Genomic DNA, 26,439 nt, shown 5'->3' with positions numbered 1-26,439 from the left:
CTACTGTTTAAATAATGTCGGGAATGTTGATGTATGAAACTAACGCTATGCATGTATTATGCATGGTTCTTAATTTTTCAGCAGAATTGGAAGAAAATGGTGAAATATCACTTTAGCATTGCTCAATGGCCATGAATTTGGAAGCTGATGTGCCTGTGTCATTCAGCATGAGATCCTTCTTTTGTTATCTTATTCAGTCAGGTCACCTCTTCTTTGAAACTAATATAATTGATTTATGTGGCTTGAGCTTGTGCTTTTTTTTCATTGCTTTTTTTTTTGCCTGGCTCTCATCATACTTGTAGACATTCATTAGGGTAGAACTGTAACGTTGGAGATCCTGTAGCTTAAGTAAACAAAGAGCACAGGAGCTATCTTGTTTTCAGTAGTAATAAGTGTCCATTATCTTTTAAAAATTGTCAAGAGGAATAAATAGATTTATGATATATACAACAACACTGTACTGTTTTTTAAAGTACTAGCATTAAAGCTGGTATATTTTTCTATATCCTGGCATTTCAATATCCATCAATCATAGCAAAACAATTAACTGCCACTGGTTTCATTGGGAAGCAGTAATGAAATAACAAGAAGCCTTTTTAATTGATACATTTTTAATGTTAGTCTGTAAAACAAGCTTAAAGCTAAGAACTTTATTTGCGGGAAGAAAATTTTTTTTTTTCCATCTTCATTCTGAAAGAAAGTAACACTCTTCAGTGACAAGCTTAGCAAGCAATGGTGTGCAACTCTTGTGAGGATGAAGACACTGGGGCCTCCATCCATATCCTCATTCATGTCCCCAAGGTTGAATGCTTTTCAGGACTGCTTCTTGGATGCCTCATCCCTGGAGGAGTTCAAGGCAGGTTAGATGGGGCCCTGGGCAGCCAGATCTAGTAGGTGGCAAACCTGCCTATGGCAGGAGGAGTAAAACTTGATGGTCTTTAAGGTCCCTTCCAACCCAAGCCATTCTGTGATTCTATGATTCTCTTTGCCTTGTATGTATGACCTGAATTAAGACCCAAATAGACAGCAGTGAGATCGCACTTGGAATACTGCATTCAGCTCTGGAGCCCCAGCGTAAGAAAGACATGGACCTGTTGGAGTGTGTCCAGATATTCAGAGGGCTGGAGCACCTCTCCTATGAAGAGAGCCTGAGGGAGTTAAGGTTGTTCAGCCTGGAGAAGAGAAAATTCTGAGGAGACCTTGTAGTGGCCTTTCAGTACCTAAAGGGGACCTACAAGAAAACTGGAGAGGGACTTTTTATCAGTAGGTGTAGTGACAGGACAAGGTGTGATTTAGATGAGATATTAGATAGAAATTCTTCACTGTGGAAATGATGAGGCATTAAAACACGTTGCCCAGAGAAGCTGTGGATGCCCCATCCCTGGAAGTGTTCAAGACCAGACTGGATGAGGCTTGAGTAACTTGATTTAGTGGGAGGTGTCTGCTCTTGGCAGGGGGTTTGGAACTGGATGGTCTTTAAGGTCCCATCTAACCCAAGGCACTGTGTGATTCTATGAGGAGTTAAGGTCCAGGTGACACAAGGAGTTAAAGTTCTAAAATTCTACACAGAAGTTTCAGCCTTGAGTGCCACAGTGAGATCAGTGTAGGTCTTCAGATTCTCCACGGTTGCCTTGCTGGAGTCAATTGTAGAGCTTTCTGCTTCCCTCCTGTCAAGACTGGGGACCCTGTTAGAGCATGGAAACTCTTTCCTGGGCCGGAAGAACCTAGGCTCACTCTGGCTTTTAGAACCATCCTCTTGTCTCATCCCAGTGGAAATGTGGACAGCACATGCCTTTAGTCCCCAAAAATATTAAATCTAAGTAGATTCCCTGATCTAGATGTAGCTTGTGAGTACAGGGTATACTCCTTTAAGTCCCTAAATTACACCATTCTCAGTGGAACACCTAGCAGATTCATGTTTCTGCATTTTACATTTATTTGTTGCATTTCAAGTACAAGTTTTTGAGTAATAGCTTGTAACAAATGTGCAATAAAAGATTCTGCTTGAAGAATATTTGCAAAATGTAAAGCATTATAAGTAAGGGCCTACAGAAGGCATCTGCAATATGGACTGACTTCCATGGTCATGCATTGTCCCCTCCTAACACACTACTCAAAGATCCTAGCAAGAGAGTTGTTATTTTCCCATGACAGCTCTTAAGAATTTTTCAACCCCCAAGCTTGACAGTGTTTCACTCCACCACAGCTGCATCTCTACCAATATGTTTAACACTGTCAATCACTGTCACTTTTGAGGCCAACAGGCTTAAGAATGCCTGCTGCCATTGATAGCAAACTTCTTTACCTCCCAAAATGGGGCAATTGTATCCAAAGAGTCTAATGGGAGATATTTATGGTTAATATTTGTTCCCAAACAGCAGCTAGGATTTCTCTGGGAAAGTGCTATTTTGAACAGGTCAAAACTATGCCAGGAACTGTTACCACAATACAGATGGCTGAGTTCCCATTGCTAAGAGTATTGCCTGATGCTATTAAACTAGTATGAGAGTAGCCTATTTTAATGAGTGTAGTGAAAGTCTTGTTCCCAACTGTGTAACAAGAAACAGAACCACAGAGGAACACAAAATAAGAACACCCCAGCTTAACTAGTGCTTCTAAATAGCACTCTTCCCTCCAGCCTGATGCTTAGGGGCAGTAGGAGCTCAGGTTAGCAGCCTGCTAGCAGGGTTCCATCCTCTTGCTTTCTCTAAATTTCGTTTTTCCTTCTGCCTAATTATTTTTGAAGGGTACCATTAGGCTGCTGTATGCAGATTAATTTTTGGTGCTCTTCTTCCCTTAATATTGATTATTTTAGAGGACCACATTTTACTAGTATTTTTGATTAGCCTCTGAAGTTTTAGCAAGCGAGAGTGAGATGTTGCTCCACCTATCTGAATGTGAAATACCTCTGGACATTCTGATGCACTGATTTCCTTCTGGAGATAATGCTTTCCTCTCTGGAACATTAATTGAACTGTCATCTCTCTGACTTCCCCCTTTCTCTGCAGCATGGCTTATGCTATGCTTTGCATTATTATGACTTTAGGATTAATATTATGAAAAATACATTTCAGACAACACTTTGACAGTCTCGCAACTCAAGATGCTCTGCTGGGTTTCCATAGAGATGATACACCATGAATTAATGTATATGACTGACTTTATTAAGTTAGTCTCCAGTCATATTCGGAAACCTGAATCCCTTTCTTTTGATAGGAAAACTTTAATGTTGTGTAACTTAATGTGATGTAGTAGGATGCTTCCTGTACACAAAGGCAGTACACATTCTTGCTGGAATACTCTACTTGCTTCCACTTTTGTAATCATCTTTTCTAATACTGAAACAGAGTTAGCTTTTCATGTGTAAGTGTGCCGATCTGGGAAGGGTGATGTCTTTTGCTCTCCACCTCCTTTCTATGCAAGTACTGAGAACTTCCACATAGCCCCAAGTCATTCTTTTGCCATCCATAAAGAATTAGGGCATCCAACTATCCCTCAAAGTGTCCGGATACTTCTTTACAGAGCTACAAGCTTCTCAGATGTTGTCCAGACTTTCTGTAGGAGTTGCTAGTCTTTCTGGCATAGAAATAAATTGGTATTTTAGCATAGGTAGAAAAATATAAAATCTGCAATTTAAAACTTCAATTTCCCCGAATTATTCCATGCAACCTCATCACTCTACCACTTACCTTACTTGGGAAAAAAAAATGTCTACTTAAATCTTGAGTAAGACAAAACTATTAATTCATTTAACTCTGATGTAGAGGTGCTTTGTAGATCAGGGAATCTTGGATTTCACTTGGTTCTTTCTGTATTCTGCCTTGGCTAAGATCTATCATAACTTGCCAGAGAGTGAAAGAGAGGGAGTGAACTGTGAATGGTGAAACTCTAAATGAATGGCTTGCCATAGCTTGAGCAAGCACTCTGTACTTAAATAGGTAACATGCTTTTGTATTTTATAGAGTAGCACAGAAGAACTTGCTTTTTCTCCACTTCTCTTCAATATATCCACTGACCAGCAGCCTGTTTCTGCAGTTAATCATCATAGCTGTTTGGCAGACAAGGCTTTTTCTCCAAGGTTAAGTAGATGCCTTTACTACTGGCATCTTCTTCCCCACAGAGTTATCTGGCTGCCCTGTTAGCAAAGTAAATCCTTGTGTTGAGTCCCCCTTGAACTACTTTCATGCTTTCCAAAGATGTATACAGAAATAAAATTGGCTCTTTCCTCTCATTCTGTTCTTCTGAGTGAGCAAGAATTTCAATAGATATGCCCAGGTCTGCCTGGGTCTGCAGGTTAGGAAAATGATTTCAGATCATGTCACTAAAACTCCTGCTTTTAACATTTATGTTGTTCTTTGTGACTTTTTTTGACTGTACTTGGTTGAAACTGTGAGATAACTGATGATACCTTGAAAATATGGCTTATAAAGGATGTGATTGGAAAAATAAAATTGCCCTTGCCAGAGTAAGAAATTACAATGTTGTGTAGTATTTTTTAACTAAAACCAAACTTTTTTTACAATGCTACAAATTTCTCAAAGTCTTTCTACTAGATTAATTAATCTGTTGTAAGGATGAATTTTATTAACAATGAAGGAAAATGACTTAAAATAATATTTTAAATTACTTATCTGGGATTTATGGATCTGGTACAAGAATTTCCAACAATTCCGTGAAGCAGTTGCATTCTGATGAAGTCCAGTGGTTTGTGAGTCTGTATTTGAGGAGCTTTACCATGCTGAAAGAAAGCATAACCTCTATGGACCCCAAATATGCAAATGACAATAACTCTGCTCAAAAATCTCCCTAGCTGATGTTTTATCCACAGCATAGGTTCTGTTCTCTCTATCCCCTTTTATTCTCCGTCCCCATAACCTTTTGTTCCACTTGTGATGTTTTCCAGTAGTCACATGATAAAATGTCTAGGCTAGATTCCGAGGGTGGTATAAAAAAGCTATATTTATTTTTATGGATGCACTAACAATTCTATTTGGATTGGATTTCTTTGTAGCAAAAACAATGAATTATTGAACAGATTGGACTTGGGTTTGCCAAAGAATGATTCCTGTCAGACTGCTAATTGTGGCCCAGAATCAACAGCATGGGTAAGCAAAATCATGGAATGTGCAATATTTTCCTGTCAACTTTCCACGTGCTGTCAATAGTGTGATATTAGAATATTCTAATTGAGTTTAATTGCCTATACATAACTCAGTGAATACCAAGGAGTCTTTCTGGGTGAACTGCCTGTGTTGTCTGTGATACACTGGCAGAGTATCCGACATAGTAGGATACTGCCTTTATTACTTGCAGTTCCCCCCTGATAAATATGAGCCAGATTTATATTCTGTGTTCAGATCAGAATCTTAAATGTGCTGTGTACCCATCAGTCGGTGGCAAGCTTTTATGGAATCCCAACTAGTTCATGTCAGCAGATGCTTTGCTGCATTGAAAATCTAGTCAGAAGAGAAGCTTATTTCTCACTGCATCCTAAAAGTGATTTTGTAGACTGCTTGGGGACTTTGTCCCAGTTTGAATGAGCCTCTTAAGTATCAACGTAATTAGGGAATAGATAAAGTATTGCTAAAGTTTCATTATTCTAATTGCCTCAGAAAGCCTTTTGCACATCTGATTATTCTCTCCACGTCTAAACCAAGCATTCCTACAGATATAAAAACTTACAGTGAGGAATATTAACCCTGAAGACAGAAATCTTCCCTTTTAGGGGAGTTTATAACTGGGCGATGACAATGCAAGCAGAAATTATTTTTATGAACAATAGTCCCGAGTCTGCAGAAAATTGGAAATATCTAATCTGGGTAACCCTTTGTTATATACAACCTTGAACATCAACAGCTGAGTAAGAAAAGTAAAAAATTTTCCCATATGTTTCCTCAGAAGCCTTGGAAATGTGCAAGACCCTCCTTACAGAGAAATGCTTCGAACAGAATATATGATAGTCCTGTCTTGCCTCTAGTATCTCTTCCTGATTTTCAGTTGCTTGAAAAGGGAAGGCATTACTGGAAGAAGGTTCCTTTCCCCTTTGATTCCTCAGGTCATTTTGTGTCTCTGACAACCATGAAGAAATCTTAATATGTGAGCAGTTTTATAACTTTAAGGAGACAACTTCTTCCCAGCAGTGCTGTGTCCACTAGATTCAATTGTAACAGTGTCTTTCAGACCATATTTTGTAGTCCTAAATAGACAAGCAAGATAGAAGAATATTGAAAGGGATAAAAGATGTCTTGAAATTCTTTCTACCTCCCTCTGAATCATCCCATACTCTGAATAGTGAGGAGCTAGTTCTTTGCTAGAGGAGACCAAACTCAACAGACTTCTGTGTGGTATGAGCGTGGAACTATGAACATAAGTGAGCTCATGGCCCTAAGACTGACTTGGATTTCAACATTTTAGTGTGATGTCTGTGTGTGGGTGGGTGGATGCCTGAGATAACACTGAATTCTTTCAGGTATACAGGCCCTACTTTTAACCTTTGCCATTTACTTCGCTTATATACATTTCTCTTTCTCATAGCAGTTTTTGAGGAGTTTCTTGATAAATTATGCCAAATTACATACTGAAGTTCAACTTTTGCTTAGCCAGTATCCAAGCAGACAGAATACATAGCTTTCTGTATACTGTTCTTTGTTAATACCAACTGATATTATGCATGTGTGATCCTGAGGAAGATAGGCCTGGTCTTTTCCAGCCTTAATGATGTTATGATTATATCATTCTATGACAAAGAGGAATGGTTTTAAAATCAAAGAGGGAAGATTTAGATTAGATATTGGGGAAGTTTTACACTGAGAGAGTGGTGGGGTGCTGGAACGGGTTGACCAGAGATGCTGTGGATGCCCCATCCCTGAAGGTGTTTAACACCAGGTTGGAAGGGGCCCTGGGGAGCCTGATCTAGTGCCTGATTTAGTGGTTGGGAACCCTACCCATGGCAAGGGGTTGGAACTAGATGGTCTTTAAGGTCCTTTCCAATTCAAGCCATTCTATGATTCTATGTCTTTCTTGCAGCAGCATTTCTATAGCTCTGTGAATCAATTTACAATTTGCTTATAATGCATTTAGTTAGAAGTCTTTTCAACCATCTTGGATGAGGTGCAGTCTATAGACATACACACAAGCTCTGTGCTCTGCGTAAGGAATCTGAAGCATGTAAACAATGAATTGTTATCTAAATGAACTTGGCATAGTACCAAAAGGCTAAACCACTAGGGAATCTCATACTCTAATTTTGATGTTATCTTTTATCTGTCCTTTGTCTAGAGTGACTAAACCATTCTGGAACAATATATTTGAAACTGGGAAGTCCGATAAGACTGGGAAGTGCATGATAAGAATGTTAAGGGGCAGAGGGCTTATACATATAAATATGTGGTTTTTTATTATTTAAAGTTAGCGTACTAAAACAAATCTGAGACAATGTCATGTTGATTGAATTCTTTTTCCCTTGCAGCATTTATTTGTTAGTGATACTAATTCAGTACATCCAGTTCAAATACCGGTGTCAAATATGACTTGATGCATGTGAACAAATTTGCCTTTTTTGAGGTGACTCTGTCATTAGTGACTTTTTTGGCCCACTTAATTAATCAAGCTCATAATTAATTTTAATCCTGTCTTCAAAGTGTTACCAGTCCTGTATAGAGTCTTATTGTCTTCCAGCTTGATTAACATACACTCCATACAATTCTCCAAGCCATTAGAGAGAGTAATGAATAATATTGGACCCAGAATGAGTCTCCCTGGACACATGTAACAACTCCTCCCAGCTCAAAATTGAGCTGTTAATAATTGCTTTCTCTGTTCAGTCTTTTTAGCAAATTATGTGCCTGTCGTTTTAATGGTGTCATTCTGCACACATATATCAAGTTTCAAGAACACCGTGTAGACCTGCAACAAATTCCTCACTAAAGTCAAGCCTGCACATTTCTTGTATTGAATTATATTGGCTCATTATTTAGTGTGCTATGCTCTGTCCCTACTTGAAAACTTCACAGTATAAGTTCCTAAGGATCCTATAAAATCCTAATGGTATGCTGGCCCTTTGAAGACAACTGTAATTCGTAAAAGACCAGAGCTAGTTACTGTAATGGAAATCTACACAGTTGAATACTTTAATCTTGATGTGTAGTTCAGATTTTCTGTTCTCTTGCCTGACCCCCAACTAAGAAAGCAATCTTCATCTCTGAGCTTCTCTTGCCCTACCACCACACATCCCTTTCCAATATTCATATGGAAACAATCATAGAATCATACAATTATTAAAGTTGGAAAGGACCTCCAAGATCATCCAGTCCAGCTGTCAACCCATCACCACCATGCCCACTAAACTATGACCTTTGGTGCAGCATCTACCCTTTTCTTGAAAATCTCCAGGAGGGGTGACTCTACCATTTCCCTGTTCCAAAACATTGCCACTCTTTCTGAGAAGAAATTCTTCCAAATATCCAACCTGAAACTCCCCTGGTATTTCCCTCTGCTACTAGGCCTCCCTTCTGCTTTGTTATCTTGGTAATGCTTCCAGTGCTTTTCTGTCTTCCCACAACACCCCATCTCACTGTCTTATATCCTATTGCATTTTCCAATTGCTCAGAGTATCTTTATGTATGCCATTGGAACAACAGAATGTGTTGTAGCTGCTTAGTTGTGATGTGCAGGTGAACATTCAGCTAAACTGAATGCCTGAAAAGTTTTACACTACTCCTTGGTTAAACACTAGTCTTCAAACTCATCTGATTTTCTAGTAACCGTAATCCTTCGAACAGTTCAGGTTTGTTAATTACTTGTAAAAAGAATTGGGAATAAGGTCTGGGATGTTGATCCTCCCTCTCCCCACACCAGTATGTCTATATTCTCTACTGAACAATAGGCTAGAAGCCATACATATAAGCAAGCTCTTCGAGAGGATGAAAACAGAAGATTAGAGGAAATGAAGCAAGAACAACGGAGGAAGGTAATTATACATTAACAGTTTGCATATTGTATCATTTTTGCATGCTGTGAAACCAATTAAATACATTGATTACTTGTAGCCTACGCACAGAGCTTCTCTTTAGGGAGTGATATAGTCACTGTTTTCAAATATTGTGAGAGAGATGAGCCAAGTTGTAAAATTTGGACTAACAGAAGTATCTTCTGGGTTCATGGCTATTTGCATCTGTATGACTGGCTCCTTCTTGCCTCTCCATTTGAACAATTGTGCAAATAATTTTTTGGGTTGTGGTGCCCAATTTCGTAGTCTAAGGAAACCAATTTCCAGTCTTTCAGGTGAAAGTAATCTTACTGAGATATTCATGATCTCAGATTCTGAAAATAGTCTCTTTCTAGAGAAACAGTCTGTGTGTCCCACTGTCCCAAACATGTATGTGGAAGCACTCAGGTTTGCTATCAAGTCTGTACACTTCTCTGTTCTTTTGCTAACCACCTAAATGAAGAATTTTCATTTGTCTAATTGTACTGTAACTACATGTTTCAACTCCATCTTCTGCATATGCAGCATGCATTGCCTGAAAGGCATCTCAACCACTGCCATCCCTCTGGCATGGTTTTGGATACTAGATCTATGTGAAGATCATCTACACAAAGCATACTTATTGCACTGTAATAAGTTCTTTGCCCTGTCTCCAGGTCTAATTGTGTAAGCGTGTGGAGGGCAGCACTGACTGCAGATCATTCAAAAATATATTAGCAAATAGAATCATAGGATGGTCTGGGTTGGAAGGGACCTCATTAAGGTTCTAGTATTCTATGATTTTTAAGGTCTCTTCCAATCCAAGTCATTCTATGTTTCTGTTTGCTAATGTATTCTCAGCCATGGGCAGGGACACTTCCGATGAGATCATGTTCTTTATTTGGTGTGGTTCGAGGGAACTGAGTAGAGTTTTAGACTCCACACTGATTTCTGTAGTTTAGCAGGAAGATGTGGACTGCTTCTAAGGCCACTCTGTCTTGGTACACAATTCCATGTGCTCCTTGCATTCACCATTGCTGTTACATATTGCACAGAGCGGTGCGCTATGTATAAACCCACTGTAAATAATATGTATTTTAAAGGCTCCAGTAATTGTCCCTCTGATTTATGTTGGCTTATTTCTACTTCAAACTAATATTTATTAAAGTAATTGTGAATTCTGTCCTGTGTGCAAGCTCCTAGCATAGCATAGCTATAAAACGTAAAGGTATTGTCAGTTGCATTTTTTTTTAGAACAGGTTTTAGTATGTATTGCTTGATTTAAAAATATTCAGTACACTTTGAACACAACATCATATACACGCAATATATTTCAGAACATTACTCCAAGAGAGGACTCAGCATATTGGAAAGTCAGATACTGGGTTTTAATTTTCAGGTTGAATAGTTATTTAAAACAGTGAAAATAAAGGTTGGCTTTTTTATTTCTTAATCCTGTTTCTTCTTTTAGGGCTAGACAAATATTGATACACAACACATTCACAGTTATTGATTTTCTTCATACATTTATTGCATAGTTTTTATTTAATGTTCCACTTAAATTGATTTTTTTTTTTTTTTACTTTTGTAGTTCCATTCCGTTATTGAAGCTTTTATCTAGCCACTTCATTTTATTTTACTTCCTATTCCTACTGCTACTCAGTTGTTATGGAAAATATGAAGGATGGGTCTGTTCCTATCCCTTCCTCCTTGCCCTGCATGCCAAATTCTCTGCAGAAAAAATCTGTGTCTTCAATCCTTGAGCACATTACAGGTAGCAACAGGCAGACAAACAAGAACATGTGCAAAGCAGAGTCACACAAGCCATGTTTCCTTAGTAGACCCAGCTAAAATTGTATAAGCAAACTATCCTCTTCAGAGAAGTCCCTTTGAGACTGTTTATATACTTTAATACTACTTAATGTAGGGATTGTAGTATGCAACACTGGGGGCTTGCACATGCTTTCACCACACCAGTCCATACCGTTTGTCCTTTCCTCACTATGGGGAGTCCTAGGGAGCTGGAGGTCTCCTTCATACCCTACTGGCTGCTTTTGCTGGATGACTTCAGTTTTCTTCTTCTTGGACCTGACGGAATATTCAAACCTATGAGCTGGGGAAGAGGAAGCTGAAGGTCTCCTCCCTGCTGCCCTTGTGCCGCAGAGAAGTTTCCTCACAGTATTTTGGAGGGCAGAGGAGCTGCAGGCATGCCAGCGCTTGGGCAGGGTGCTGAGTGCCTCTGCCTTGCTCTGCATGGCCAGATGGAACTGACGGGCACTGGCTGTGTGGAGGAACTGTGTTTATTTGGAAGAAGAAAGGCTTCACTAGAGGGACAGAGCTTGCATGCAGGCTTGTGTCCTCAAATGGAGGACTGGAGCTTTCTGAATACACTTCACATATCTAATCCCATGCAATGCTGAACAGAAAAATGAGCTCTGTTCTGAGCTCAGTGCTGTCACATAAACAACTAAAATGCTGTTGGGTGAAGCTGCAGAAATGACACATGGCTCTTGCTGAAGTTAACTCCATGTGGAATTAGTTGAATTTTCAATGTTGTTGGTTTTTTTGTTGTTTTTCTTTTCTCTTTTGTCATCCCCAGGCTCAGTTAATGGAATTAAAACAAAAGCAGGAGGAAGAAGCCAGGATAAGAGCGCATCAGAATGAACAGAGGAGGTATGATGCAAAATCTCAGAATATACATTACTTCACTTTTTATCTGGAATGGGACTCAAAATTGCAACCATTCATGTTTAAGAAGACTATTGCAATGAAGATCCCTGATATAGTCTCTAGTATAACTTTGTCTTCCGATAAACCACTAATATCCATCATTACAGCTGCTCACAATAATGTGTTATGACCCAGAGTGCCTTTTTCACTATTTATTTTATCAGCACAGAGTACAGCATGGGATAGAAACTATTAGTAGTTTCAAGACAATTTAAAGACAGCTGGGGAAAAAAATACATAAAATATTTTACTTTATTTTAAAACAGACTACTTTGTCTACACAACCTTTTTGGAGTTGACTGTCACTGAAGCTAATAGACAGAGCTAAACATGGGATCAGATATTGATGCAGATAGAAACAGCAGTGCAGCAAGGCCTCCTGCTGTTACCGTGCTTCATGTCCTAGGCTGTGCCCGCTGCTGCACCATCCCTGTTCTCAGAGGTTCTAATTTTGCTGTTCTGTCACTTAAATATCTTTTCATTATCTTGAAGCACAGCTTTATTCTCAGCTTTAATTGTCTACAGATAAAAAGACACACTTCTCAGTCCTTGAAGTAAAAACACCATCTTTTATTATTTTATTTTTTAATAGTTAGGGAAATTTAAAAATATATTACTGAAGGCAACTGCTCTATGTACAATCTTCATTTTTCTTTTATTTCACCAGCAAAGATATTGTGATAATTACCCACTGAAGTTAATGAAAGATTTTTGCTTGAGTCCATCTCATGTCCCTAGATAGAAATAATTCAGTATCTTCCATTTTACATCCTTTGTACAAAGTCCATTGTAAAACATTGAAACAACAGTCATATCTAAGTGTGTATGTCAGTCTTAAGCATTAATAAGGGTAAAAACAGTTTTCAGATTGTTTGAAAATTTTTAAAACAGATGGAAGGAAACTGCATCTGTTTGTGTGCATGCACTGCAGATTGATCGTAGAATCATAGAACAGTAGAATGGCTTAAGCTGGACCTTAAAGATGATCCACTTCCAATTCCACTGCCATGGGCAGGGTTGCCACTCACTAGATCAGGTTTCCCAGGGCCCCAGCCATCCTGACCTTGAACAACTCCAGGGACAGGACATCCACAGGTTCTCTGGGCAGCCTTTGCCAGTGTCTCACCTCACACAGAGTAAAAAATTTCTGCCTAACATCTAACCTAAATTTTCCCTTTTAGTTTAAAGCCATTCCCCCTAGTCCTATCACTATCAGATTGTTTAATAAGTCAGTCTCTGTTCTGCTTATAAGCTTCCTTCAAGTACTAAAAGGCTGCAGTGCAGTCTCCCCAAAACCTTATCTTCTCCAAGCTAAACAAGCCGGACTCCCTCAACCTTTCTTTATAAGAGAGGTGTTCCAGCCCTTCAATCAGCTTCATGGCACTCCTCTGGACCCTCTCCAACAGTTCTGCATCATTCCTGTACCGTGGGCCCCAGATATGGACACAGTACTCCACATGGGGCCTAAAAAGGGCAGAGTAGAGGGGAACAATGCCCTCCCTCTCCCTGCTGGCCACCCCTCTTTAATGCAGCCAGTATACTGTTGACTTTCTGGGCTGCAAGCACACACTGCTGGCTCATGTCAAGCCTTTAGTCCACCAGGACCCCCATGTCCTTCTTGGCAGGGCTTCTCTCAAGGAGTTCTTCTCCCAGTCTGGGATTGCCCTGACCCAAGTGTAATACCTTGCAATTGGCTTTGTTGATCTGCTCACATGTGCCCACTTTTCAAGCCTGTCCTGGTCCTTCTGGATGGCATCCCTTCCTTCTGTTTTGTCAACAGCACCACTCAGCTTGGCATCATCAGAAAATTCTGAAAAGCTTGTAGCCCTCAACTATAGTATTCCAGTTGTATAATTCATCCCACCATGTTTCTGTGATAATCATTACGTCATAGTTTTCTAACTGCACCGTAGATTCCATCTCCTCCTGTTTATTTCCCATGCTGTGTCCATCAGTGTAGAGGCACTTCAGCTGGGCTATCGGCCACATTACCTTCTTGGAGAAGCCCTCCAAAAATCCTCTGGGACACTGAGGTTTTCCCCTGCTGCTTCCTAAAATGACAGTATTTTCTCTTTTCTCTGTCACTCAGCAGTACATTCTGTTCCCCCATCAAATCTAGTTTAAAGTCCTGGTGCTGAGCCCAGACAGCTTGCTGCCCAGCATATCCTTGCCCCTCCTGGTCTGTTACAACCCATTTAATGTCAGTATGCTTGGTCTATTGAATGTGTGTCCTAGATCATAGAAGCCAAAGCCCTGAGCATGACACCATCTGCACAGCCATTCATTCAACTGGTCTATTCTCCTCCTTCTGTGTGGATCATAGTCTCCAAATAGGAAGATGGAGGAGAACATTACGTGTTCTCCCAGTCCCTTCAACATCTTCACAAGGAATGTAAAGTCTTTTTAAATATTGTATAATTTCCTAGTTGCAGCTCCCTGCAGCTCCATGAAAGAGCATGATCAGATAGTAGTCCTCCAGCTTTATCATACCTGGTAGCCTCTTCCTGATGTCCCAAATGTGGGACCCTAAGGCAATACAAGAAAATGCTAGAAGTGCTTTCTGAGCTGAATGGTAGTGAAGGTTGTCAGCTACACAACTTGTCTATGTTAGTAACAAGCATAAGTGGTTGTTTCGTTAGGAAATCAGTACGTACAGAAACTTGTATAATGAAGGCTGGAAGACTACCTAAGGTGATCAAGTGAGTAGTACGCAGGATCACTTTTTACTGAGAATTTTGTGCCATTTCTTGTATCACCCAAGGTATGCTTTATAATCATTACGAACTGATCATGGGATAAGAGTGCACCTAGTGAATTGAAAATGAAAGGCACCCTATCTCATGAGAGGCTGATTATTCAGCACAGGCTTGAAAAGTATAGAATGATGTGTATTTAACTGAGAATAGGGAAAGCTCCTTAGAGAATGCTAAATTTCAAAAGTTTGTGAACTCCTCAGCTACCTTCAATTACTATTCATTTTTCTTTCTACTTTAAGAATAAATAATGCTTTTCTGGACCGACTTCAGAAGAAAACACAACCTAATAACATCTGCCAACCTGGATATTCTGGGAGTCTGGACTACTGCAGTGATGGTGCCTGGGTAAGTTTTTTGAGTACAGAGCACTAAAGCAATGGGATTGTTTGAAAATTGACTTTTTCCCACATACTGTTACGTGTCTGTGCACAGTTAGCCTGCATGACGGTCCTGGTTGGCTGCCAGCTACAGTAGCTTTTAAGAAGAAATCCTGTCTTAAATATAAGCTGTTCAAATGGGAAGAGGAAGTAACAGCTGCTCTTGCAGCAGAACTTGGTTGCTTTGCATGGAAGGTAATGTAACGAACCAAATCCAACATACTTCCTGATGTTCAGAACAAGGGTAGTGAAATTGTATGGGTTTTTTTGAAACATCTTTTAATGACATATTTAAATGCGTTTAAAAGTGTGTGGAAAGGCTGTAAACATTTTAATATGATATTGAAAATGGAGGTGGAAAATTGCATGAAAGGTACAGTTGCTCATTTCTTCCTGTATAAACTTATGACAAGGAAGGAAGACCTGTCTACATCCAATTTAAATAGGTCACCCTGAAAGTAATGCCTCCTATTTATTTCCATGGAATCTACAACAGATACAAAGAGCACAACAGCACTACTTGATAGAGCAAATTCTCAGCTACAAAACACTGTTTTTCAACATAGTCACCATCATTAGCTATGCATTTTCACCAGCAGTGAACAAGAGCCTGCATACTGTGCTTATAAAACTCTGCACCAGCGGAACTGACCCACTGTTTCACTCCTGCTATGACGGCATTGTTGCTAAGAAAATGTTGCTCCCACAGGTCATCTCTCTCATCAGCCCAAACAGATGGAAGTCAGAAAGCACAAATCCAGGCTATGTGGTGGGTGTGGTAAGACAGTCCAGCCAAGACTGGCAATATGCTCCACGGTCTTCAAAGTGATATGGGGCCTAGCATTACTGTATTACAAGAGAAAGGTTGTTTTCTTCTCTGTCCTGACTCTGGAAGTTGGAGCCTTTATCTTAGTCAGCATTGTGATGTAGCAGTCAGAGCTGATGCAGTATTTCCATTATGGAAATTTCCACTGGTATGAAATTCCATTGCTGAGAGCACAACAGTGTAGAAATTGAAAATTTGCAAAGACTGAGTAGCAAAATGATACGAGTCTAAGTGAATTTAGTGAATGTGTCTTTGCAGGGGAAACTGTCTAGCTTGAGTTGTATTGCTTGGACTGTTTGGTGTGGATTTGTTTCTTGGCAGATGAATGCTAGGAAAACTTGGGTTCAAGCATCTACGAAGTCAGGGCATGACAGGGAAGCAGACAGTCTTGCTCCTAGAGGTTTCCAGATACTGAAACCAGAAAAGGAGCCTCTCAATCACTGCAAGCTTTGGGCAAGCTCCAAAGCTTGGTGGGGGGCTCAGAAACCTCAGACTGAAGCCAGAACTGTGCACAGCAGTTCTCTTGGTCTTTCTGAGAATGGGCAGGATCTGCCAGCTCAGCCTCCCATTGTGTCTGCTGGTAGCTGCTGGAAGAACCAGTTGGCTAGGGACTTGGGTCTTGTTGGAAAGCCAAGCTGTAGATATCCAGGCTTAGTAAAAGAGTATGAATAAGAGAGCACTCTATCTGGCAGTGATTCTCTGAAGACAGCAGTGTTTTCTGAGTGATTTTCTTGAAGATGGAAGTGTTAGACTTCAGGTAGGATAGAAGCAAGCAATACCCAGAGAGGGGCAAAAGGTAAAGTCTGCTGGATGGTGCCTGGTTAACCAGGGGTGGAAATTATTCTTTTTATTTCACTTTGTGTCCTTTATCACAATTTGTAATCTGTTTCCTTGTAAAAGAAAGTCTGTAATAGCCAACAGCCCCAGTATCTGAACTCCAGCATCTCCATCCATCCACTGTCCCTACTGAAAACTTCTCCACTGGCTGAAGAAGGAGTGAGGTTTCAACTTTAGTCCTTTACCACATGTGCTATTCCCCAAGACGAGTGTCAGTACCACTACACTAGTGCACTCAGCCCAGGCATGGTTTTAATAGCAGACAGCTCTGAAACACTGCAGCCAATCTATTTTTTTTTCTTTTTTTCTTTTTTCTTTTTTTTTTTTTAGTGTGTATTCAAAGAATGCATCAACATAATTACAACAAAGCCCTGTGTGCAGAAGTGATAGATTTCCTACCCTGGATGTTTACTGAATAGTTCCCAAACAGCCTGCCTTGTGTTGGGTAATGCTTAGATTATCTGTTTTTCCTATATACCGCACTATGAAATGTTCAGAAGACTGAACAAAAAAGGGAAAGAATAAAGTACATAAGAAGATGCCATCAAGGAGAAGAATTAGTATTGGTAACAAGAGCAAGAATCTCTTTTAGACAGGCTGGAGGCTGCAACCTCAGTGTCTTTGATTATATCCAGGCTCTTCTCCCTTCCCTTGGGATTTTAAGCAAAAAGAGCTGAACTCCAAAGGTGCCTCACAAGTCGTTGTCTGCGACATAGTGTTTTGCATTACAAAGGAGCTAACTGACTCAGGTCAGATTATAAACTAAGATGAAAAGAAAAGAAAAGAAAAAGGTTCCCAAAGTTAAGACCTGCAGGTAAGTTTTGAGCCTGCTCCTTCTTTGTAGGGGCACTGAAGAGGAAATATTTGTTTTTTCCTGCTTCTTTTTTCCTGACTGAGCTCTTCACAGTCACAAGAGCTCCATGCTTACAGAAGCTGAATGTTGTGCCACTGTTGATGTAACTGCTGTATTTTTCATTATTACTTCTGTTAGCTTGGTTTCCAAGGGAAATGAATTTTTTGTGATCACGCTGTCTGCATGTAATTAGGTTTCCAACCTGCTGGCCAATCTTGACGACTAAATTTGAAAGGGTGTATAAGTCTCACAGATAATTCAGTTTCTTTGCATTTCATGAAAAACAGTGGGTGGATGGATAGCAGTGTTTGAACAGCTGATATCACAATGGGCTCGGAAAGAGAGGGGAAGGTAAATTTATTGTATATGTTTGGCCAGGAGAGAAGAGAGTAGTTGCCCTGCCCAGTTGTTCACAAGCTGTTAACAAACCAGTTTTCATTATTCTTCTGCCTTCCAGACAACTTGTGTTTTATTAGAAATATTTATATGTTGTTTTTTCAAGAAGTATCTTCATGAAAGTAGTCTTTTCTCACCTTTCGGTTATAAATATCAACGTGCTCTCTGGGTGGTTGTGTGCTTTGCTTTTTTAATGAGAAGTCAAATTAATGTTTCTGCTTCTTTGTGTTGAGCTACTGCGCCTTTGGGAGAGTCTTGAGTCTTCCTGTATGCTATCAAGAAAATGTTGATGTCTTTTGTGCAGCCACTGACTCTAACATAAGTATAAACCTTTTAGGATAGGAGAGGAAAAAATAATGTTTGTCATTTCAACATCAAAGTTTAATCAATAAGATTGAGTCCTTACTCAGCTGGGGCTTATAACTGAGACAATATCTGTTCACTGCGGTGGCACAAAATGAACAGTTTTACTTAAATATGAAAACAATTCTATTTTTACGGAAGAATTACTTGAAAACAGTGGCATGTTTTTATATTTACTCCCTTGAGATTTTCTCTTGCTCAAGCACTGAGGCATTTGCAGAGGCCAAGTGCTAATGCATGGCAGGCCTGTAACAGAGTCCTTGTTTATTTTTTGAGTGGAAAGTGAGCACTGTCAAGGACTCTTTTGTCTATTCTGTTAATGGAGAGAGTTCATATGGTAAGTAGATGAAATTTATATGCCTACTCTTCTTTAATGAAGTACTGGATGTCATGCTGAAACTCTCTAAGCTCCAGTAAACCCTGAATCTAGAAGACAACATGACATATTGCACATTCCTATTCCATGTCTCTCATAAACCCCATGTCAGGCATATGAATGAGGAATGCTCTCTCACATGCTGACTCCGCTCTTTCAGTTGATACATCAATCTAGATATTTAGAAGGGGAAACAACTATGCCCTGAATACATAGGTGTAGGGCAATAGGACATTCTCTTCCTTTCCCCTACACAGAACAGAAATTCAGTGGATGCTGGATAAAACTAACACAGCTTGGCTATAAAACTATTTTAAATGAACATGGTTTGTGGATTAGCATTTGTTTTATTTCTTCCAACATGCTCCACTGGAACATCACTTTAGAGTGTCAACCAGATTTATGTATTTGCTACCAATCTGAGAGGGAGCATGTTGTGGTGGTGGTTTCACACCAATGGGCAGCTCAGCTCCACCACACTACTCTTTCACCCCCCCTCTGGAAAAGAACAGGGGGAGAAAATATGATGAAAACAGGCTCAAGGGTTGAGATAAGGAGAATATTCACCAATTATGATCATGGGCAAAATAAACTCAGCATATAAAGATTAATGGAATTACTACCCATTGCCAACAGACTTGCCATCCACAATGGTTAGATTTCTTTTAATAAAGAAAGCTTTGCTAACTTAGCTTTAGCCTGGTTAGTCTACATACAGTACATTTTGGAAAGATTATTTGATTTTTCTCCTAAAATTGTTTTTTGTTGTGATAGTTGTTGAGAGTATTGTGCTAGTCTTTCCTAGCAGAATGATAAAGGAAAATAAAAAACTGCTCAGCAGAAGCATTAGCTGAGGGTCCTAAGATGAGTAGGTCCAGGTATATGAGTTAATGACTTACTGCTGACAAAGCAGTCAAACAGCATATTTAGATGTGTTCTGTCTGGCTCGACTTTGAGCTCTGTCATTCTTTCTTTTGAAAATCTCATCCTAAAAGAGAATAGTGGGAGTCTAGGGAGGAGCAGAAGAAACCTCTACCTCTTTCAAATTGACTGAGAAAGGATCAAGGCATCTAAGATATTTGGCACACTTTTAGATTGACATCTTTCAGCAAAATCGAGTCATGTTTATCTCCCAAGTCAGTACATCCACTATTCATACATAGTTCAAATCAAATAAATAATTATTACTGGAACTGGAATCTTACATAAGGGTTTTCCTGTTATTTTAAATAGAGTTTTAAAAGACAGCAAAGGATACCAAGTAATCAGGAAAGACCCACACAAATGGATAACCTTAGTTCCTAACGTCTCATTCTACTAAACTGTACTAATGCATGTTTATTATTTTATCTAGGGGTCAAACTACTTGGAATAAAGGATTAATGTTGCCAAAAGGTAAGAATAATAGATTTGTTAGTTCTTGTTAGTACTAATACTGGTATTAATTTAGATTCATATTTGCTGTTTCATTATGACAGCTTTTGTAGTTTAATTCTCAAGTACTATGAGAGGGCATCTTAAAATAATGGCTTTCCCACTCTGTGCATGGAGCTATGCAGTGGTGCATACCAAATCTGAAACTTGTTCTTTCATAAAGCACTGCAGAATGTGTATTTCAAGTCGGAGGAAGCACTGATGCTATTGAAAGTGTTTGCTCAGAGTGTGGTGATATTTAGTGCCAAAACCTCAATAAAGTCACATTCTCTGTGTTGTGGACTGTGAGTGGATAAAATTTGGCAGCTGAGGAATGTGGCTGGAAATGCAGAAGGCAATTCTGGAAAATAATTGTAAGTGAAAGACAATGGCTTTGTTTTGGGCTACTTCTTCCTTCTGTTTCCCAAAAACAGTAGAGTCTCTTAGTAAAATACCAGTATTGCATCAGAGAAATGAGGCCCTCTGCTTTCAAATGACCTTTTCATAAACCTCAGTACACCTATGTTCTTTTCTGAAAGAGGTTCCATATCCTGCTTCTCAGTTCTGATTTAAAGACCTGTCCAGAGCCTTCACTTCTAGTCCTGGGGACTTCTAAGGCAAGGTGCTGGCATATGGTATTCTTGCCTTCGAACTTTGTTTGAAAGCTAGAACTTTGAAAGAGGAATTCAAAAAACAAAATAAACTTTTAAAAAACACTTGCTTTTAGACCTTCTCCCATGAATGGACTATTCTTAATTTCCTATACAATTTTCTTCCTCATTTTCTGCTCCAACAGTAATTTTAGTTAGTGTTTTCATAGCAGAGTTGTATCCTAAAAATAGTATCTAAATAATGCAATTGGCTTCACATGAGTCATCTTTCCAGTTTTATGAGGAGCAAAATTGTTATTAAAAATTAACTTAAATTCACCATAGAAATTACAACCAATAGATAAATTCATCTCCCCACAGGGGAAGAAATGACCATCTCTTGCAGCCCACAGTACTATTAGGTTTTGTAAACTGTGGGCTGCTGAAGGAGTCAAACTTACTGAGTTCTTTGTTGTTTTACACAATATCTACAGTAAAATTATATATTTACACACGAACTGTATAAGAATTATGGATGGATGTACTTATTTAATCTTTATTTTAATGTTGTTTTGAAAACACATTTTAGCTTGCTACATTTATATGTTTCTCAAAGAGTTATTCATATGTCTGCAGATAATTAGGATGTTTTGTGAATTTAATTTACAAAAAGATAGAAATCCCTTCATGAGTGCTTTACAGAATTAAAAGCCAAAACCTGTCAGAAAAAAATGGAGACTTTATTTTTCAGTGGACTTAATCCTAGCGTAGTATGACTTTGATTTTTTTTGCTGCTGCAAAAGATAATTTTTAATTCTGTTTTCTTCCTCTTGTGACAGAGTACTAGAGAAATATTCTCTTTTATCTGGTTTTGGCCAAATGACCTTGTAAAAGCTCCAAGAAAGCACTCTTTTATCAATGTGATTTTTTTCCTAGCCTGATTGCATCTTCACACCCACTTTGTGAGTAATCTCCAGAGACTGGTTTCTAGCTGTCATTATTCACGCATATTTGAAGTAACTGATTATGAAATTCCTAATTAATTTTTAATAAGTGAATGTGTCTTTTTTTTTTTTCTTAAATTGTTTTGCCTTTTGCAGAATGCAATTATGCTAGTCTTCAGGATCTCAGAAAAAGAAGATGTTAGTGGTTTCAGAAGCTGCAGAAATATCTATGTTTACTATCTACTGTGCCAGGCCACAAACTTCCAGAGACTTGAACAGGAAAAAATGATAGCGCCCTCTTTTGGGAGCGGAGTGCTGCTGCTTTTTTGTTGTTTTTTGGTGTTTTGGGGGTTTTGAGGGACTTTTTAATGTATGTTAAACAGTAGAAAGCCAAGGAGAAACAAGTGTGTGTATTGTAGATGGGCTATTTTGAAAATGTATTTAGAAAAGTACAACATTAAAGAAATAAAACTTTAATACTGGAAACTTTCACACTGTATTCAATCTTTCACACATCATTTTTTTTCACTTTTCCTATTTTACCTTGATAACTTCTGTTACACGAGTCGGGAAAAGTATTACAATGTTAGCTCTAGTTTCTTACTTTTCTTTTCACTCTAGACTAATGGAATTTTATTTCCACATTCCTGTTTCTGCAAACAGCAACATTTTAATGCTTTCTAAAAGTCAGATGCATGACCTATATAGTTCCATTGAAAAAGAACGATTCACAGTGTTTTAGGTAGGCCATGCAGACAACAAGTATCCACTGCACTTACAAGTACATTTTATGCAAATTTAAAAGTTTCCTGAGCAATATTTTTTTCAGTGTTCAGGCATGCCACAGTGTTTTTCTGTAACCCTTGCAACATGGCAATTTCATAAGGGATCACCTGAAGTTTTCTTCTGAACCTGGGATGTTGCTGTGTTTTCTTTCTCCTTTGGGATTCTCTGTAGTTGCCCTTGGTTATCTCTGCCTCAGGGAATTACTCTATCCTCTCATACTACTAGCCAGCTGATGTTGATTCAAAGTGCAGGAGGTCTCACTAACATTCTGTGGTTTAGCCTTTTTTCAAGCATCTGACACTGGAAACTTCCTCAGGAAGATTTTTGGATACCTGAAGAATGGCTTTCAATTGCAAATAGAACTTCTCCCTGCTATTGGACTGCTGCTTTGAAAATTAAAGTCACATCTCACTCCAAGAATGTCCTCTCCTAACATCCTTTGGCAGTTATTAGGTCTAGGGCTAGATTTCTGTAGAGTGGGATATATGTAGATGAATGCTCATATATTTTAAAGGAAATACCTTTGCTTAAATCGAATCCTTGTAGTCTGATTAAACTAATATTTATAGGTGGTCTTTTTGAAGTAGTGAACCTGCAGCATTTCCACACTTGGAGTTCCATAGTCCTAGATCTCCTTGAGAATTGCTAAGTGGAAGTCACTGTGGTCAGTGAGAAGTTAAAATTCAGTGTGATTATGTTGCTGTGTTTCTGTTTCTGAAGAGAAAGAAGAACCTTTTATTAACCTGCTACTTTAGCATTCAGGAATGGTGACAGCAAGTCACCTTGGGTAACCTCTTCCATTAAGCTTGTCTGCTTTCTTTTGGCTGTCTTCAGAGAAGAAACTGGATCACACAGTGCTTCTCCTTATCCAGCATTTCAGTCTCTTATTTGAAATGTTCTTTACAAACTTTAGCTATAATTTCAGACATTAACTATTCCAGCTCTTTTTGATGGCAAAGTATCTCAATTTTCCCTCTTCTATCTTTCTGAACAGAATAGACAAATCTGTATAAAGAGTGAAATGTCTCTAAGAGCCATGGCCTGCAATGGGGATATAAGAAGTTACATTTATCCACAAATTGATGTTAACAGGATATCTGGAAACTGCAATTCTTATCCTGTTAGAAGGCTTCCAGTATCTCAGAATGAACACTTCCCCACACGTACATCCTGGCAAACTGGAAGTAACGGAATGATATGACATCTTTTTAAAGGGGTTATAATGAAATGAGAGACTCTGGGCTGGAAAAATGGCACCATGTCAGTCAAGAGTTAGAAAGTAATAGTTGGGTGTGTTTGCTATCAATCTATCAGAATAAACCTTTGGTAAAATTTCAAATGGAAACACTACATTCCTCTAGTTACAAAGTACTCTGAGAAAATTAATTATCTGTTATGCAGTACTGTAAAAATAAAAGTTATTAGTCTGTAGTAGATAATAGAAGTTTTTTGTTGTTGTTGTTTTGAAAATTGTTGCCTGAAGATAGTCTGCAGTGTTGTTTCATAAACCAACCTTCCATCAGGGAATGGTGTGGTGTTGGAAGTTACAACAAGATACACTCGTTTTTTCCATGCTGAGACAAATTTACTCAAACAGAATGACTAAACCATTACAACCAGTTGTTCTGAAATTCAGTACAAGCTGACAGCAAGATTCCTATGTTTAGATTCTATGGTCTGTCTAAATCAGAACCTACCTTCCTATGAAGAAATGCAATGATTATTTAAGGACCTACAAGACTGATTGAGAATCATAGAATCATAAAATGGCCTGGGTTGAAAAGGACCTCAAAGATCATCTGGTTTCAACCCCCCTGCTATGTGCAGGGTCACCAACCACTAGACCAGGCTGCCCAGAGCCACATCCAGCCTGGCCTTGAATGCCTCCAGGGACGGGGCATCCACAACCTCCTTGGGCAACTTGTTCCAGTGTCTCACCACCCTCTGTGTGAAAAACTTCCTCCTAACATCTAACCTAAATCTCCCCTGTCTTAGTTTAAAACCATTCCCCCTTGTCCTGTCACTATCTACCCTCGTAAACAGTTGTACCCCTTCTTGTTTATATGCTCCCTTTAAATATTGGAAGGCAACAATTAGGTCTCCCCAGAGCCTTCTCTTCTCCAAACTAAACAAGCCCAGTTCCCTCAACCTTTCTTCATAGGAGAGGTGCTCCAGCCCTCTGATCATCTTAGTGGCCCTCCTCTGGATATGTTCCAAGAACTCTGCATCTTTCTTGTACTGAGGGCCCCAAGCCTGGATGCAGTACTCCAGACAGGGCCTCACAAGAGCTGCGTAGAGGAGGACAATCATCTCCCTATCCCTGCTGGCCACTCCTCTTTTAATGCAGCCCAGAACAAAGTTGGCCTCCCGGGCTGTCAGCGCACACTGCTGTCTCACGTCCAGCTTTTCATCCACCAGGACCCCTAAGTCCTTCTCCTCAGGGCTACTCTCAAGTAGATCTTCCCCCAGTTTGTGTAAATACCTTGGATTGCCCCAGCCCAAGTGCAGCACCCTACATTTGGCCATGTTGAACCTCATTAGGTTCTCCAGCCTGTCCAGGTCCCTCTGGATGGCTTCCCTTCCCTCCAGTGTATCAACTGCACCACTCAGCTTGGTGTCATTTGCAAACTTGCTAGATTCTCCATTTATGTTTCTAAAAGTTGTTTCAGTGTCCCACTGGTAAAAGTATCTACCTGACTCCTAGTTGAAACTTGCAAAATTTCAAGATTTCATTGCTGAATTTTCTTACTCAGTTGCCTAGTGCATTAAAGCATTTCCTGTTGTTGGGACTCTTACCTTTTCAATGTGCACTGCGTTAGGACATCTTCCTTCAACTTTCAGTCTTTGTTCAGCTTTTATTCTAGGATTTTCTGTAAGTGTATATTTTGTTTTGAAACCGAGACGGGATATTATTCTCTATTAGAGAGGGAATTAATCTGTAGGTTACATCTTATGTAATCTAACTCATCAGTGTTCTAATCACACCTCTTCTTGAATGAATAAAAATTACCTCTTGGAGAATATCTCAACCATCAGGGTCTTTAGGGTAGTTTTCAGCACTCTTGCTGTGGTGACTCGTCTGGTTTACACAAAATAATAGAAATTCATGGGAAGTGAGAGGACACATGGCCTAGCCCAGGAGCTAGATGTTCCTGCTCTGCCGCACACCATGACTCTGCTCTTCCCTGAGGGCTCCCTTCTCTAGCTTACTCAGTGTTTTATACTTCCAGATATTTTTTTCTTCTTGAGAACAAGCTGTCTGGCAGAAATCTCTTTTGCTCCTTCTGTTATGTTTTCCTCCTCCTTTCTCTTCAGTCAAGCCAGCTCTCTTGTTAAATCTCTACTTCACCAGATGATTAAATAACATTCTTCTTTGTCACTCTTGACTGCAGTTGCCAGCGGACTCTCTCTTCACTACACTTTGTCAAAGAACAAATGGACAAAATATGATTGCTGTTCTCTGATTCATTTTATTATTTTTTTTAATTTTGTAATCATTCCTTTACCCTACTTACTCCTCCCCTTCCCATCTTGGTATGAGACTGTGTTAGGAAGAACTTTACCAGCTTTACCAGAACTTTACCAAGGGTGGGGATCACTCCTCTCTACTTAGCACAGGTGAGACACATCTGAAGTGCTGGAATCTTCAGTACAAGAACGACAGGACTTACTGAAGTGAGCAGCACAGCAAAGGTCCAAGAAGATGGTGGAGGGACTGTAGCATCTTTCATTTGAGGAAAGGCTGAGAGCTGGATATGTTCAGCCAGGAGAAGAGAAGGCTCAGGGGAATCTTAGCACTGTGTATAAATATTGGAAAAAGAGGAGAAAAAAAGATTGGAGGAAAGCTCTCCTCAGTGTGCGCAGTGTCAAGATGAGAGGTAATGGGCACAAGTTAACCTACAGAAAATTTTCTCAAAACAAACACCAAAAATATTTGTTTTACTATCAGAGTGATCAAGCACTGGCACAGTTTGCCCAGAGAGGCTGTTGAGTCCCATACTTGGAGATACTCAAACACAGCTGGACAATCTCAAGCAACTTGCTTTAGGTAACTGCTCTGAGCAGGGGGATTGAACTAGTTGATCTCCAGATGAGCTGACCTCTCCTATGACTTCATAATCTTTTAATTTGTCCACACCTATTGTCACCTGCATTCATTTCTTTCTTTCCTCAGTCCTCATTTTCCACTTGCAACTCATGATCCAAGGAAGAGCTGTGTCATTCTGC

The 26,439-nt window shown here is 39.4% G+C and overlaps 1 protein-coding gene across 4 annotated transcripts in view; it reads left to right on the top strand.

The window, feature by feature from the left end:
- The window catches only part of EPSTI1 (epithelial stromal interaction 1), a 53,479-nt gene extending 31,545 nt beyond the window's left edge, over nucleotides 1–21,934 (top strand). For 3 of the 4 annotated variants that reach the window (XM_021375198.1, XM_021375208.1, XM_021375179.1), the window contains exons 8-12: nucleotides 5,012–5,105; nucleotides 8,885–8,968; nucleotides 11,565–11,638; nucleotides 14,691–14,796; nucleotides 14,884–19,827. In XM_021375198.1, the coding sequence (XP_021230873.1) occupies nucleotides 5,012–5,105; nucleotides 8,885–8,968; nucleotides 11,565–11,638; nucleotides 14,691–14,796; nucleotides 14,884–14,925 (400 nt within the window). In that variant the 3' untranslated portion in view covers nucleotides 14,926–19,827. The other variant, XM_021375189.1, reaches the window with a different exon arrangement.

Source organism: Numida meleagris, chromosome 1, assembly GCF_002078875.1.
Source record: "Numida meleagris isolate 19003 breed g44 Domestic line chromosome 1, NumMel1.0, whole genome shotgun sequence".
Lineage (NCBI taxonomy): Eukaryota > Metazoa > Chordata > Aves > Galliformes > Numididae > Numida > Numida meleagris.
Note: the sequence above shows the minus strand (reverse complement) of the source record. Positions and strands in the feature narration are given on the sequence as shown.